The following is a 14,221-nucleotide window of genomic DNA, read 5'->3' on the forward strand; positions in this document are numbered from 1 at the left end:
TTCTTCCAGTATAAGAAGGTGACCACTGATCAACTATATCAGCTTTGACATTGACTCACTCTTCATCAATGTTTAGCTTAATGACACCCTAGAATTTCTGTCTTTTAATTTCCAATCAGGCACTGTAGATCTTTTTAAGTTTTCATTATCAATGCTTAATATATTCAATGGAATGGTCAACTCTATAGACAAATAGAAGGAACTGATAGAACATTTAGAGGAGGAAATATCTGTCCTAAATCCCAAATTAGAGGGAAGAAGATTTCCTGGTAGACCATGAACTTCTCGGCTTGATGATGTAAAGAAATCAATGGGTAACAAGGGCTATTACGAGATTAAAAGAATGGCAGAGCCATGGACACTCTGGCATACCATGATTGCTAACCTCCAAAGTGGAGAAGCTACTTAAGAAGAAGAAATTCCAAATCTTCTCTCTCTAGATCTTTATATGGATATTTTTATTATCTGGAAGAATTCACATCAAGAACTAGAAGACTTCCTACAAAAAAATGACTAACTTACATTCTAGGATCAATTCACCATATAATTAAGCAAACTTTATTATCCTTTCTTGATGTCCTTATAAAATAAGTAAATGGTTCTCTCATTACTTCTGTCTACCACAAACCTACTTTCTCTGGCCGCTACATCCATTAGCTTGCTTGCCATCTTTTGCAGAATATGGTATTATCAAATCATCAGTATCAAGAGCCCATACAATCTATAACTCTAACTTATTCCATTTCGGACAACTAGTTCTTCCATTAGAAAACATATTTCTGAATAAACATAAGTCCAACCTTGCTTAACATGGAAGAAGAAATTCAGCAGTTTCTTTGAAAAGATAATTAAAAAGAAGAAACACAATTTTTAATGACAATAATTTCTGTTTCTTCTTTTTAATAATAAACACACACACACACACACACACACACAGTCTTAAACACTGTGTGTGTGTGTGTGTGTTTCATAAACATTGTTACAACTTCTGTACATCATCAAGCTGCTCACAGAATTGTGCAAGCCAGGTTCCATTAGTGGTACTCGTACAGCTAGCCAATTCTCTCTCTCTACTGATAAACACACAAATGCTGTGGTTTATCAGGGGGGGGGGGAAGGGAGAGAGAGAGAGAGAGTTAGCTAGCTGTATGAATTAATATGCAGTGGGCAGATTATGAGAATTGTGTAGCTGTAATAGCACTTCACAAGGTTGGAATGCAGTCACTTGTTATTTTCAACACACTAAAAACACTCAGGATCAGTAGGATGTTTGTGTATCAGACTATTAACCATTATAACAATACAGAACATGGATCTGACCAGCAAAGAACATGTTTACCATGCTCTGTTAGAACGCAACAGCTTGTGAGGGCTGTGAAGGCATGCCTCTGCCATAATCCTGTGAGAACGCAGAAAATTATGTGAGAGATAAATCCTTTGCAGAGAACAATGTCGTGTGTACTAACACTGATGACATGGAGTTGAAAGCCTATCGATGTTCTACTGGACACTTCCTAACACAACTAATGTGGCAGAGGGTGATCAAATCAAAGGCACTTCTCCGATGGTATGCAAACAATAGACACAGAGATATCCTCTTCACAGATGAAATTTTCATCATTGAAGAGTCATTTAACTGCCAAAGCGATCAGGTATATGCCCTAGACGGTTGCACAGAATGTGCAATAGCACCCTGGATTTGGAGAACCCCCCCCCCCCCGCATCAGTTTGGTGAGTGGTGAAATATCGAGGGGGGGGGGTCCAAGTTGCATTTCTGTGAAAAAGGAATCAAAACCTCTGCTCAAGTGTATCAAGACACTGTGCTGGAACTTGTAGTATGCTCCCCTGAACAACATCTTGTTTAATGGTAGACACAACTCAGCCCCTACACACAAGATAAAGACCACACAACAGTGGGTGGAGGTGAATGTGCCCGACTACATATCACCATCTGGTTGCCCACCTGGAAGTCCTGATCTGAATCCACTGGACTTCAAATTGTGGTCAGAGCTTGAAAGAGTAGCATGCAAGAAACAACACTTCAGCATCGCCAGCCTGAAGGTGGATTTGGAGCAAACAGTGGCAGCATTTCCATTAGACGTTGTGCATGCTGCCATCGATATGTGGCCTTATAGACTTGCATGAAGGCAAAAGAATGACATTTCGAACATTGAAGGTTGCTATATACATATCATGCATGTGGTTTGTATGTGCTGAAAGCTGTAAATGATTTACTGATAGATTAAAGGTTTATGCACTGTTCAAGTTGTAACAGTATTTATGGCCAGACTAGGTACACACACGCAAGATCCTAATAGTGCAATAATTTTTAATCCTGGAGCCTTCAAGATTATATATGAGAAGATCCATTCTCCATATGCTTATAATGTTTTTGAATTTTCTATTATACATTCAGTGACAGCAAAGATAGTTTGAGATATAAACCAAAATATTTGTATCTAATTCTTTTAATCATCATCATCATCATCATCAAATTCCTGCCATGTACCCTCAAGGGGTGTACAGGATATGACAGTACTACATGAAAAAATTACATCATTACTAACTTCCTATCTACAATTTTCCTCCAAATCAGTCTGTTACTTGTCAAGACTCCAACATTATCAGATCTTATATTTCTATCGTCTAAGGCACTTTGTACCGTATCAATCCACCTATATCTTGGTCTTCTTCTGAGTCGTTTTCCTGCCAACCTGGCAGAGAACACTTGTTTTGCTAATCTTTCCTCTCCCATTCTATTTAAGTGACCATACCATCTGAGATTAGCTCTGCTAACGCATTCCTGGATGCTGACAATGTCAAGTTCTTTCCTAATACCCTCATTTTTAATATGATATTGCCATTGATGCCATCTGTTCACGCCTCTAATCTTTCTCAGGACTCTCATATCTACGGTCTCTAGTCTTTGGTCAAGTGTTTTACTTCCGACCCAGCTCTCAGATCCATAAGTTAAAATTGGTTTGAACACAGTCTTGTATACAGCTAATTTAGTGTTCCGACTAATTTCTTTCTTATTCCATAAGAATTTATTCAATTGACTTCCCACGATACCAGCTTTGCTGATTCTGTTGTCTATTTCTATATTTAGTTTACCATCTTCAGTAAAAATTGTGCCTAAGTAGCTGAAATGTTTTACTTGTTCCACAGGTTCTCCATTCACAACACAGTTGACATTTTCAATGATTCTGCCTATTTTCATTGTCTTTGTCTTTTTATTGCTGACCTTCATACCATATCTATTACAACAGTTATTCAATTTAGTCAGAGAATCTTGCAGACTTGTAGCGGATTTATTTAGAAGTATAACATCATCCGCATAAAGCAAAGAGCTGACATTAACATCTCCAATTTTGATATCAGGTTTAATACCACATTCCTTCATAATGTGATCCATATAGATAATAAATAACAGAGGGGATAATGTACATCCTTGTCTCACACCAGATTTAACATTAAACCATCTTCCTGTACTTCCTTCAATTCTAACTGCTGACTCACAACTCAAATAAAGACTAAGTATTGCTTGATATAATGCCCCATTGACACCATATAACTGCAGCGTATTGAATAGCTTCTCTCTTGGCACCTTGTCATATGCCTTTTCCAAATCGACAAAACTTAAATACAGATCTTTGTTATATTCCCATGCTTTCTCGACTATTTGTCGTAAAGTGAAGATCTGATCCTGACAGCCTCTATTTGGCCTGAATCCAGCTTGTTCTTCACCAAGCTTTTCTTCCACAATTCTTCTCAACCGTTTCTCAAGTATACTTGCATAGATCTTGCCAGGAACACTCAGTAGGGAAATACCTCTGTAATTCTCACATTCAGTTTTATTTCCCTTTTTATATATGGGTACTATGAGAGCTCTACTCCAATCATCGGGAATTCGTCCCTCTGTCCAGGCTTTCTGAACTATGCAGTGCAGCCACTGTAAGACTCTTATACCACCATACTTCAGCATTTCTGGTCGAATATCATCTACTCCTGCTGCCTTTCCACATTTCAAGCCTTTGATGGCTTTTTCTACTTCAAGTATGGATATGTATTCCTGACTGCATGCCTGGTCAGTGTTTTTTATCACTGTGCTGTCATCACTGCTTGTTTCATTTAGCAGTTTTTCAAAGTAATTACTCCATACTTCAAGGATATCTTTTTCTCCTGTTTTCATTTCACCTTTATCATCTCTAATTCCTTTTACAGCACTCTTTCCTCCATTCCTAAGCTTCTTCAACAACCTCCAGAATATTTTGCCACCTTCTTGATATTTATTTTCTATATTCTTGCCAAAGTCCTCCCATGACTTTTGTTTAGCTAGTTTTACACACTGTTTAGCTTTCTTACATTTGTCTCTGTATTCTGTAAGAGTAAAAGCTGACTTATTTGCCAGGAACTTTTGATATGCTTTCTTCTTTTCCTTCACTGCCTCTTTAACTTCCTGTGTCCACCAGGGAGTTCTGATTTTTTTATCCTTACAAACAACCTCACCACATGCCTCTCTGGCAGAATCAATCAATGTTTCTTTCAGAGTTTGCCACTGAATCTCCAAGGTTTGATTCCTGTTATCAAACTCTTTCATTTTCTTTTCAATAATATTTCTGTATTTTAGTCTACAGTTCACATCTGAGAGCTGCTCAACTTTTATTCGCTTTAAAACTTTCTTACATGTTATTCTTTTCAATATGAAATTCAATTTTATCCTGCTCAACACTAAATAGTGATCACTTCCAATTTCAAATCCTCTGTACACTCTGGTGTCCTGCACCAGGGAGTAAACATCACTATCAACAATAACATAGTCAATGAGACTTTTCTTATTCCTTGCCTCTTCTCTCCATGTGAATTTGTGCACATTTTTATGTTGAAACATGGTGTTAGTAATAACCAGTCCATGTCCTGAGCAGAAATCCAACAGATATTTGCTATTATGATTAGCTTTGCTCTTTTCTCCAAATTTTCCCAAAATATTTTTGTATGTCTCACAATCATTTCCTACTCTACTATTTAGATCCCCAACAAGGACCAACTTTTCCTTTTTCATTGTGTCAGTTGCTTTTTCTAAAGCATCAAAAAATTCCTCCACTTCTACCTTAGTAGAACCTTCTGTGGGACCATAGGCACAAATAAGTCTCATTGTCCAGTTCCCCATTCTCATATTTGCCCACATTACTCTACTTGAGACTGACTGCCATTCAAGAAGATTAGCCTCGTATTTTGTGTTGAATACTATGGCTACTCCTTCTTTTCCTTGATTGTCATTGCCTGAATATAACATTTTGTATTTATTGCTCAGAAAGATCTCACCAGTTTTGGTCTTTTTTGTTTCAGTCACCCCTATTATGTCGATCTGGTACTTATCTAATTCCTCAGCTAGCTCCATTTCTTTGCCATTCAGGCTTCTTACGTTGATAGTACCGATCTTTAACTCTGGTGATGTTGAGTTGGGGTTGGTTTTCAGATTTGTTCCAGTAGCTGACTTTTCGCTGTTCGCCCTGGTTCCCTGGCGAAAACAACGGGGGCCTTGTTTAACCGGGCGACGCCCCAGCCGGCATGAAATTTTGTCATGTTGTACCATCATTTTTTATTTTGGTTTAACCAATAAGAATACAATTTGGTCGGCTAAATCCCAAATTGCCAGCCCATCCTCGTTCGTTCAGTATCAAAGTAGATACCCAACAGGGTGCACCACGAGAAGGTGAGGATTGGACATTAGGTCAGAAGCCCTGATCGGTTCTCCGCATTCCTTTAAAGGCTATGTGGAGGTCTCCTCTCAGTTATACAGCTTTGACCCTTAAGCACCCCTTCTTTTAATTAAACTAAAAATTAGATCGATAAAAGTGAACATGCTCTTTTATCTTATGGATTTTACAAAGTTATCACTTCATCATAGAATATGATGAAAGATATTTATTATCTTCCTTTTCATAGTTTGTGACATTGAGATAAAAATAAAATGAAGACTTTTACTCTTTTGTTCTATATTCAAACAATTTCCACTATTTTTCTTAATCTGACTGAACTAATAGGAACTACTCGTTTTTCTGGAAACACTGCAAATACCAGAGATATGAATAATAGACATGAATACATGAACACTGGATATGATTAGAGGGAGACATCCAAAGATATCATTTTAATGTCCAGAAACACTGTGTGTATCATGCACATATGCATGCTCATGTATACAATAAGGCGTTTGATGTTAATAGCTAATCTTTCTACAGAATATAAATGAAATTAAGTTTTACATTTGTTTATAGATTACACTGAGAAGCATGTGTAAATACTAAAGTTTTCAATGCAAAACTGTGAGGCAAGTTTATGAGTTAAGAATGGCTTTATAATTCTCTAATTAGAAAGTAAAATACATTGTATCACAACTAAAACTTCCATACCTGGCTTTTGATTTAAATTTTTTTAATGGTTTCTTCTTAGATTTCTTCAAATGTTCCTTTGCCCTAATAATGAAAGAAGAAAAATAACCAATTTACCAAATTTTAAGAACTAAAATTCTACAATAAAACTCAACTTATTTTATACTGTATACCAATAAAGAAATTTTTAATTACAAAGAAATGTTGTAACATTTTGTTCATATATCTAAAAAGCAATTACAGAAACACCTCATATAATATGGTTTATAATTAGTGTAAAATGCATTTCCTCAGGGGCTCACTTTAGTGAGTACAGGCGTGGCAAACCTGAGGTGTCTGATGCTGGACCATGCCTTACTTCATGTAATATACATCTATTATATTATCTGTAGACTGGTCCCTCCTCTTCTTCCCTTGCTTCTTCCCCCGAATGCTATTAGAGTATTCGAGGGGAATCTTTCCTATTTTGCTGTGTCATTTCGTCTTGTGCTAACAGGACATTATCAAACACTGTAACATGATCAGGCCATCAAAAAATATTCATACCGCATCGTCCATCGCGTGGGTTACCAAGGGACGCGTTGGAGTTTTAGGCAGAGGGACCCATTCGAAAAATATGTTACAGTCTCCCTTACACACCACTCCTCAGCACTCTGCTAGAGGAAACTCCATCAATGGGTCCACTATCCTTTTGGGGAGGTGTTTAGGGGCAGTGCAAAGAAATGGTTCTGCAAAAGGACGGAAATGGCAACGACAATGGCATCAGACTATGGCTTTAGGCAACTGGAACATCTTCTCTCTGACAGGGAAGGAGTTGGAACTGGTCAAGGAAGCCAAGTGCTACCGGTAGACTTAGTCGGGCTTTCTTCGACCAAGAGGAGAGGCTCTGGAACTGTCGACCTGGATAAGGGGTGGAAGCTCTACTACTCTGGTGTGAGCCCGACAATGTCTGCTCAGGCGGGTGTGGGGATACTCACAAGCCCCCAGCTGTCAGACTGTGTTGCTGAGTGGATCCCATTGGGGGGACGGGTATGTGTGTTAAGGCTTCAGATGAAAAACCATGATTTGGCTGTGGTGCAAACCTATGCACCTAATCTGGAGTCAGAATACTCTGCCTTCCTCGAGGAAGTGGATGCTGCTTTTGACAGGGTGGCAGACATGGAATCAGTCCTGCTAATGGGTGACTTCAATGCACATGTTGGAACAGATGACTAGACATGGAGGGGTGTGGTTGGGAGGAACGGCGCCCTTGAACTTAATGTGAATGGGTTGAAATTGTTGGACTTCTGCTGTACTAACAGTTTGTCCATAATGAATACCGTCTTCCAGCACTGAGAAGTCCATAAGTATACCTGGTACAGGGATACACTAGAACAAAGGTCTCTGATTGACTTCTTTATAGTCTCAGCAAACCTATTTTCCTCAGTGTTGGACGTTCGTGTGAGGAGAGGGGGCAGAACTGTCAACTGACCACAACCTTGCTGTGTGCACTCTACGGCTTCAGAAACCAGATGCTACCATCAACACTGGTAGGCCTAAGCAGCTATACCGCATGAAATGGGAGGCATTGGAAAATGAGGCTGCGAGGAAGAATTTTGTAGATGACATTTCCTCCAGGTTCAAAGAGATTTCCGCGTATACTTCAGATGTTGAGGAGGAGTGGAAGCTGTTCAGAACAGCTGTCATTGCCTCTGCACTCTCATGCTGTGGCAGAAAGCGGCTAAGTGTGGCAACGGGCAGTGAGAAAAGGAAACCTTGGCGGAACCAAGAAGTCCAAAAAGCTGTCTGGGCAAAAAAGGAGCCCTACCTAACTTGGCTTAGGGTCAGGTCACCTGAGATGCGTTTGCGGTATGCTGAGGCACGAAAAGCTGCTACTGAGGCAGTAAAGACAGCAAAGCAGAAGGCTTGGGAATCCCTTGGAAAAAGATTAGACTCATCCTATGCAAATGCAAACAAAGTATTCTGGCAGACCATCCACCGCCTTTGAGGGAGGAAATCGTGCACAGCAAGGGCAATTAAGGTCTCTGATGGTGCACTTTTAACAACCAAGAAGGATATCCTCCACAGATGGAGGGAATACTTTGAGAGCCTTCTTAACCCGGGTGGCCCAGCAGTTGTGGACATCCAAGAGGTGCAGATTGGGACAATGACTAGTCTCACAGCAGAAGAGGTCCATTTAGCAATAAAATCGCTAAAATCGGGCAAGGCTGCTGGTGATGATGAAATTCGGCTGAAATGATAAAAGCCTTAAATCGAGACTGTGTTCTCTGGCTGACTCTAGTGTGTCAGGCTGCTTGGATACCTGGGCGAGCACCAAAGCAATGGCAGACAGGCATAATAATACCAGTCTTCAAGAAGGGAGACCAGAAGGATTGCAGTAACTATCGTGGCATCTCTCTACTCAGCCTGCCTGGGAAAGTGTATGCTAGGTGCTTGGAAAGACGGTGCAGGAGCATAGTTGAGTCAAAGTTCCAGGAAGAACAATGTGGCTTTCACCCTGGTAGAAGCACAACTGACCAAATCTTCACTTTAAGGCAAGGCTTTGAGAAATCTTGGGAATATGCCAAGAATGTCTACACGTTTTGTGGACTTGGAGAAGGCATATGACCTGGTTTCTTGGGATAAGCTTCGGCAAGTAGTACAGAAGTATGGAGTGGATGGCCAACTATTAGCTGCCATCAAGTCCCTGTATGAATGCCCAGAGTTTTGTATCAGGGTAAACAGCACAAAGTCTGAACCTTTTACAGTCTCCGTTGGCCTCCGCCAAGGGTGTGTTCTGTCACCCCTCCTTTTCATAATATTTATGGACTGGATTGATAGGCACAGCCAAGGCAGTGAGTGTGTCAGAATTGGAAGATGTAGCATTGGATGTCTGTTTTTTGCAGATGACCTAGTTCTGCTTAGCTCTTCCACAGATGACCTCCAGCAGACCCTGGATAGGTTGTAGCTGTTTGTGCAGATGCCGGAATGAAGATCAGTATGGCCAAAACTGAAACATTTGTGGTCTCAAGACAACCATCCCAGTGCACTCTACATGTAAGTGGAGTCCCAATGAGGCAGGTGGAGAAGTTTAAGTACCTTGGGTCCATATTCACGAATGATGGAAAGTGGGACGTAGAGCTAGATACTCGAATTGGCTTAGCAAGCTCAATATTGCAGGAGCTTGGCCGTTCGGTAGTATTGAAGCGGGAGTTAAGCCAGAAGGCAAAGCTGGCTGTCTTCAATACAGTCTATGTCCCCATCCTCACCTATAGTCATGAGAGTTGGGTAATGACTGAAAGAATGCGGACACGAATCCAAGCGGCTGAAATGAGGTTCCTTCGAGGGGTTGTGGGGCTGACAAGACTTGACAGAGTCAGAAGCTCTACAATTCGGGAAACCCTCAATACTCAACCGCTGCTTCTACGTTAGTACGGGCACCTGGTCAGAATGCCGCAAGAGAGGCTCCCTCAGCAGGCCCTCTTTGCCAAGCCAGAGGGTGGGAGGCCACGTAGAAGGCCAAGGACTCGCTGGATAGATTATATCCAAAACCTTGGGTGGACACGTTTGATTCTCTGCCACCAAGCTCAGAACACCTGAGCTTGGTGGCAGAGGATCGGGACCATTGGAAGTTCCTCTTGCAGCTGTTGCCCCCACAACCTAATTAGGAAAGGTGGGCCTTGAAGATGTATATAAAATGCATTACAGTACATTTATTGTAATTTTGTCAGAAAGACAATTATATTGACTTCATTTTACATTAACAGTTATTCATTACATGGGAGTAGCAATGCATTACAAAATTAAGGCAGTATGGTCTTGAGCATTACGAAAACATTCTCGAAAATTCTGCATTTCCAAGGATCCAAAAAGTTCTCAAATGTTCTTGTTCATACAGTAAATAGCCGTGATATAGTACAATACTGCAGAACAAAGATAGCCACTTTAAAAATTTTTATGTGCAACTTATTATCTCTTTATATTCAATTATGAGTGAGAAAAGGAAATGTAAAGGATGTAAGAAACGTTTTTACAATAAGAACAGAATAAATATGAAGATGGTGCATTGTGTTTTAAAATTGTGTGCTGCAAAGAAATGAGTAAATCATCGGTATGAGCCAATGTCAAGAAGAATCAGTATAACGAGCATGAAATACATCTTATATGTCAAAAATGATCACTAGACACAGAAGCTCTCTAATATGTAACATGGAATGTCTTTTAACAACATGGATTGTGGACTGTAAACAAAAGAGAATCCCATTAAATCAAACGAGCATGCAAGCCAAAGTTTTATAATAGGCTTAAAAGAGAAGCATATTATAAAACTTTGGCTTGCATGCTTGTTTGATTAAATGAGAAGTGGAAACTCTAATGAAACATTTACACATGAGCATTATGAGCAGTCATAAGGATAAACAAATTATAAAAGTGGATGAAACTGGACTGTTTTTTTTTTTTTTTTTTGGGGGGGGGGGGGGAATGCCTTCCTGAACTTATTTAGTATAAAACAAAAAGTCACAATTTGGATACAAAATTCCAAAAAACTGTCTGACACTTTTATTAGGTGGAAATGCATCTGGTGATTTTAAATTGAAGCATACATTTGTGTTCAGAGCTGAAAATCCAAGAGCTCTTAAGGCCTATTCAAAAAGCACTCTTTTGTATGATCAAATAAAAAGACAAGGGTAATAACAACATTGTTTGCAGAAGGATTTACAAACTATTTTTGTCTCATGGTTGAACAATAACTACAAAGAAAATGCCATGCATTTTATAATTTTGTTGCTATTAGAAAATGCACCAGGCATTTCTGACTTGAATTAAAATGTTAAAATATATTTTCTGCCATTCAACACATTGCAGCCAATAATGACGTGTTGGGTAGCAAAAATTGTATAATCAGAAATGCACCTGAAAACATTAGTGCTTCATTGCTTGAAGTCACAGCTAGAAATAAGAGATCTCTGTGGCAGCATGTTTTACCCCACTGTGCAAATTATTTCACTGGCTTTGAAACTATGGATAATATCATATTCACGAATGCACTACTTTGCATTTAAATGATCTCTCCTCGAGAAAAAAACAACATGCATATGAAGAATAAAAAAAATTAGATGCAATGAGTTGGAGAAAGTTTTTTGAACATTAGAGATTGCTTGCAATGAAATTATGAATGGGATCCCAATGTTGGGCAAAGAGCATTAAAGTGGGGCAAACTTTAGAAAATGCTGTTCAATGCTACAGACATGCATGCAGAGAAAAAAAAAATATGTGCAAACTAGACTGTATTTTTCTAAACAATAAAAATCTTTATATTTGCATTTCTAATCCTATTTAACTATGATTGTGGTCTATTTGAAATGCATATCAGTACTGAACTTGGAGATTATTTTCATCCTAAATCATGTAAAACTGTTTCATTACTGATGTAATAATGCTTCTTAAGGATCTATCTAATCTTGTTTATTTATTTATTTTTATTTATTATTATTATTATTATTTTATTTTTTTTGCACCAATACAGTAATTGCCTGCCTGGAATGCATTCACAATGAAACTCATTATGTTAATGCTCCACTCAGTGCAATTTGTTAGCACTTAATATTTTCGACAGATCTGACATATATTCTGTATAGTTTTCAGTTTCTATGTGGAAAAACCATGCCACCTCTGTATGAGACCATTTCATCTTCAATTTAAAGGAACTGATATAGGGACCTTCAAGCTGTAGACAAGAATCAAATCCAAGTCTTTCCAACCAACGGGCACCATCAATACCAGCTGAGCTATATAGGTTCTACACATATATGTATATACATAAAAATTATATTAACAGATTAATAATGTTAAGACAAAATCAACAAATTTTCATTTTTCAATATATTTTTTAAACTACCATTGTGAATCAAAAGAAAAAACACCAGGTTGATTGCATAAAGCTTCACAGCCCTCAATAATGATCACTCAAATTTGTATGACGTTATCAGGAAGGAACTGTTGTAGTGTTCCAAGAAACCTGTGGCTAGCAAAAATTCCATGTTCTTCAGACTTCTTAGATTAAAGATTTTTTTTTATATATATCTGACCAACACCCAGAAGGCAGCAAGACCCACAGCATATCAGAGCAATATGTGCAAGACAGTAAGAAGGAAGGAAGAATCTATGATTTTCAATGAAAGTGGAGAAAAACGATAATGGCTAATTCAACAGAGCACTGCCTTGTGTGTGTGTGAGAGAGAGAGAGAGCGTTAATTAGCTGGATTGTCCTTTTCTGGATAGCACTGAGCAATATTAGATCGGTGGGAAGATTTTGGATTTATATAGAGTTAGCAGCTATAAAAGGCATGAAGTAGTGTCTTGAGTGACAATGTGACAACTTATGAAACTTGATGGGTTATACTGTTTATTTTAATAAATATATTTATGTTACGAAACATGTGGTTTCCATACTGGAAATTACATGAATATTTGCTAAATGACAAAAATATTCATCATCATCTAGAAGCTCATGGTGTGGCAGAAAGTGATTAAGCTAGAGACATCTCATGCTGAACAAAAGAACAACAGATTAACTTTTCTAGTGAGTTCTAGGGATAACGATATTATACTGACGTTTGTTAAACAAACATACATTCCATTCCGCCAAAGCAGATAAGATCTATAAAAGAACAAAGAGAATTAGCAATTTTAAAAGAAATATTTGCAGCAACGAGATAAGAATTTTCAAAAATTGATCAGGTTATGTTCTCCATGCACATGGAACTAGCAGCATTGCTACCAGCATAGTTATAGGAAATTGCAGACATGCTCACCTCCAATAAAGTTGTATCTTTTAAAAATTTTTAAATATAATTTAAGAAAAAAATTCAACTGACTTAAGTGGGGGAAAAAAAAAATACACAAAATATCTAGACCATTGAAGTCATAATTAATCTGTTCTGTTCGCCATCTGAAATCCTAGCTAGTTTAGATGTTAATCTGTTCACCAATGACACAGTGGATCTTTGTCAACATTCAAAATTGTAGACACACACACACATTCAATAAAGCTGTATCGTTTATAAATTGTTAAATATAATTTAAACAAAAAATTCAACTGGCTAAAGTGAGAAAAAAGAAAAATATACAAAACAACTAGACCACCCATGTCATAATTAATCTGTCTTCTAAAGTTATATTTCATAAAGAAAATAATCTTTTAGAGGTTTTAACTTTGCCTTATCTTCAGAGAATATTCCAAAAGTGGACATCATAGCACACATAGAGAAGAGATTATGTCATCTTCCAAGAGATTCTGCAGACCTTGTCCTCATTCAAACTTTGGCTATGTTATTTAGAACTAAGCTACCACCATGAAACATCCCAAAATCAGAATTAAGGGCTCTCAAAGAATTACAATGCAGCAAAAACATCATGATACTCAAAGCAGATAAAGGAAATACAACAATAGTGATCAACATGGAGAAATACAAGGTGTGGCTATTAAATAGCGAGAGTTGTTGCAAAAATGGGGTTTATTATCACAATTGTACAACTTAATTGTTATCCCCCCTTCAACGTACTCCTTCCTTTATCTATATACTGTTGCATATAAATTTTCCACTGTTGGAAGCAGTGCTGCAAGTCATAAGGTGTTACCTGCCTCAGTAGTGCTGCCGTTTTCTCCTTTACCTCATCCACTGACTGAAAACGAGTGCCCTTCAATGTGGATTTCAACTTTAGAAACGTAGATTTTCCAGTATGATCCAGAAACAAAGAGACAATTGATGCACTGGAAAACTCCAATGTCATCAAGAATGAAAAAATGCAAGAATGAGCAAGTTGAAACTGATGGCAATGTTGAT

At 38.2% G+C, this 14,221-nt stretch overlaps 1 protein-coding gene across 1 annotated transcript in view; it reads right to left on the reverse strand.

Annotated features, from left to right (window-relative positions):
* Window positions 1-14,221, reverse strand: part of Rs1 (Dead-box helicase Rs1) — a 293,164-nt gene that overhangs the window by 14,302 nt on the left and 264,641 nt on the right. The window contains exon 18 of the mRNA XM_090398602.1: window positions 6,417-6,479. Within this exon, the coding sequence (XP_090254728.1) occupies window positions 6,417-6,479 (63 nt within the window). The remainder of the gene's footprint in view (window positions 1-6,416; window positions 6,480-14,221) is intronic.

This window comes from Typopeltis vanoorti, chromosome 9, assembly GCF_054136105.1.
Source record: "Typopeltis vanoorti isolate ZY-2024b chromosome 9, IOZ_Tvanoo_1.0, whole genome shotgun sequence".
Lineage (NCBI taxonomy): Eukaryota > Metazoa > Arthropoda > Arachnida > Uropygi > Thelyphonidae > Typopeltis > Typopeltis vanoorti.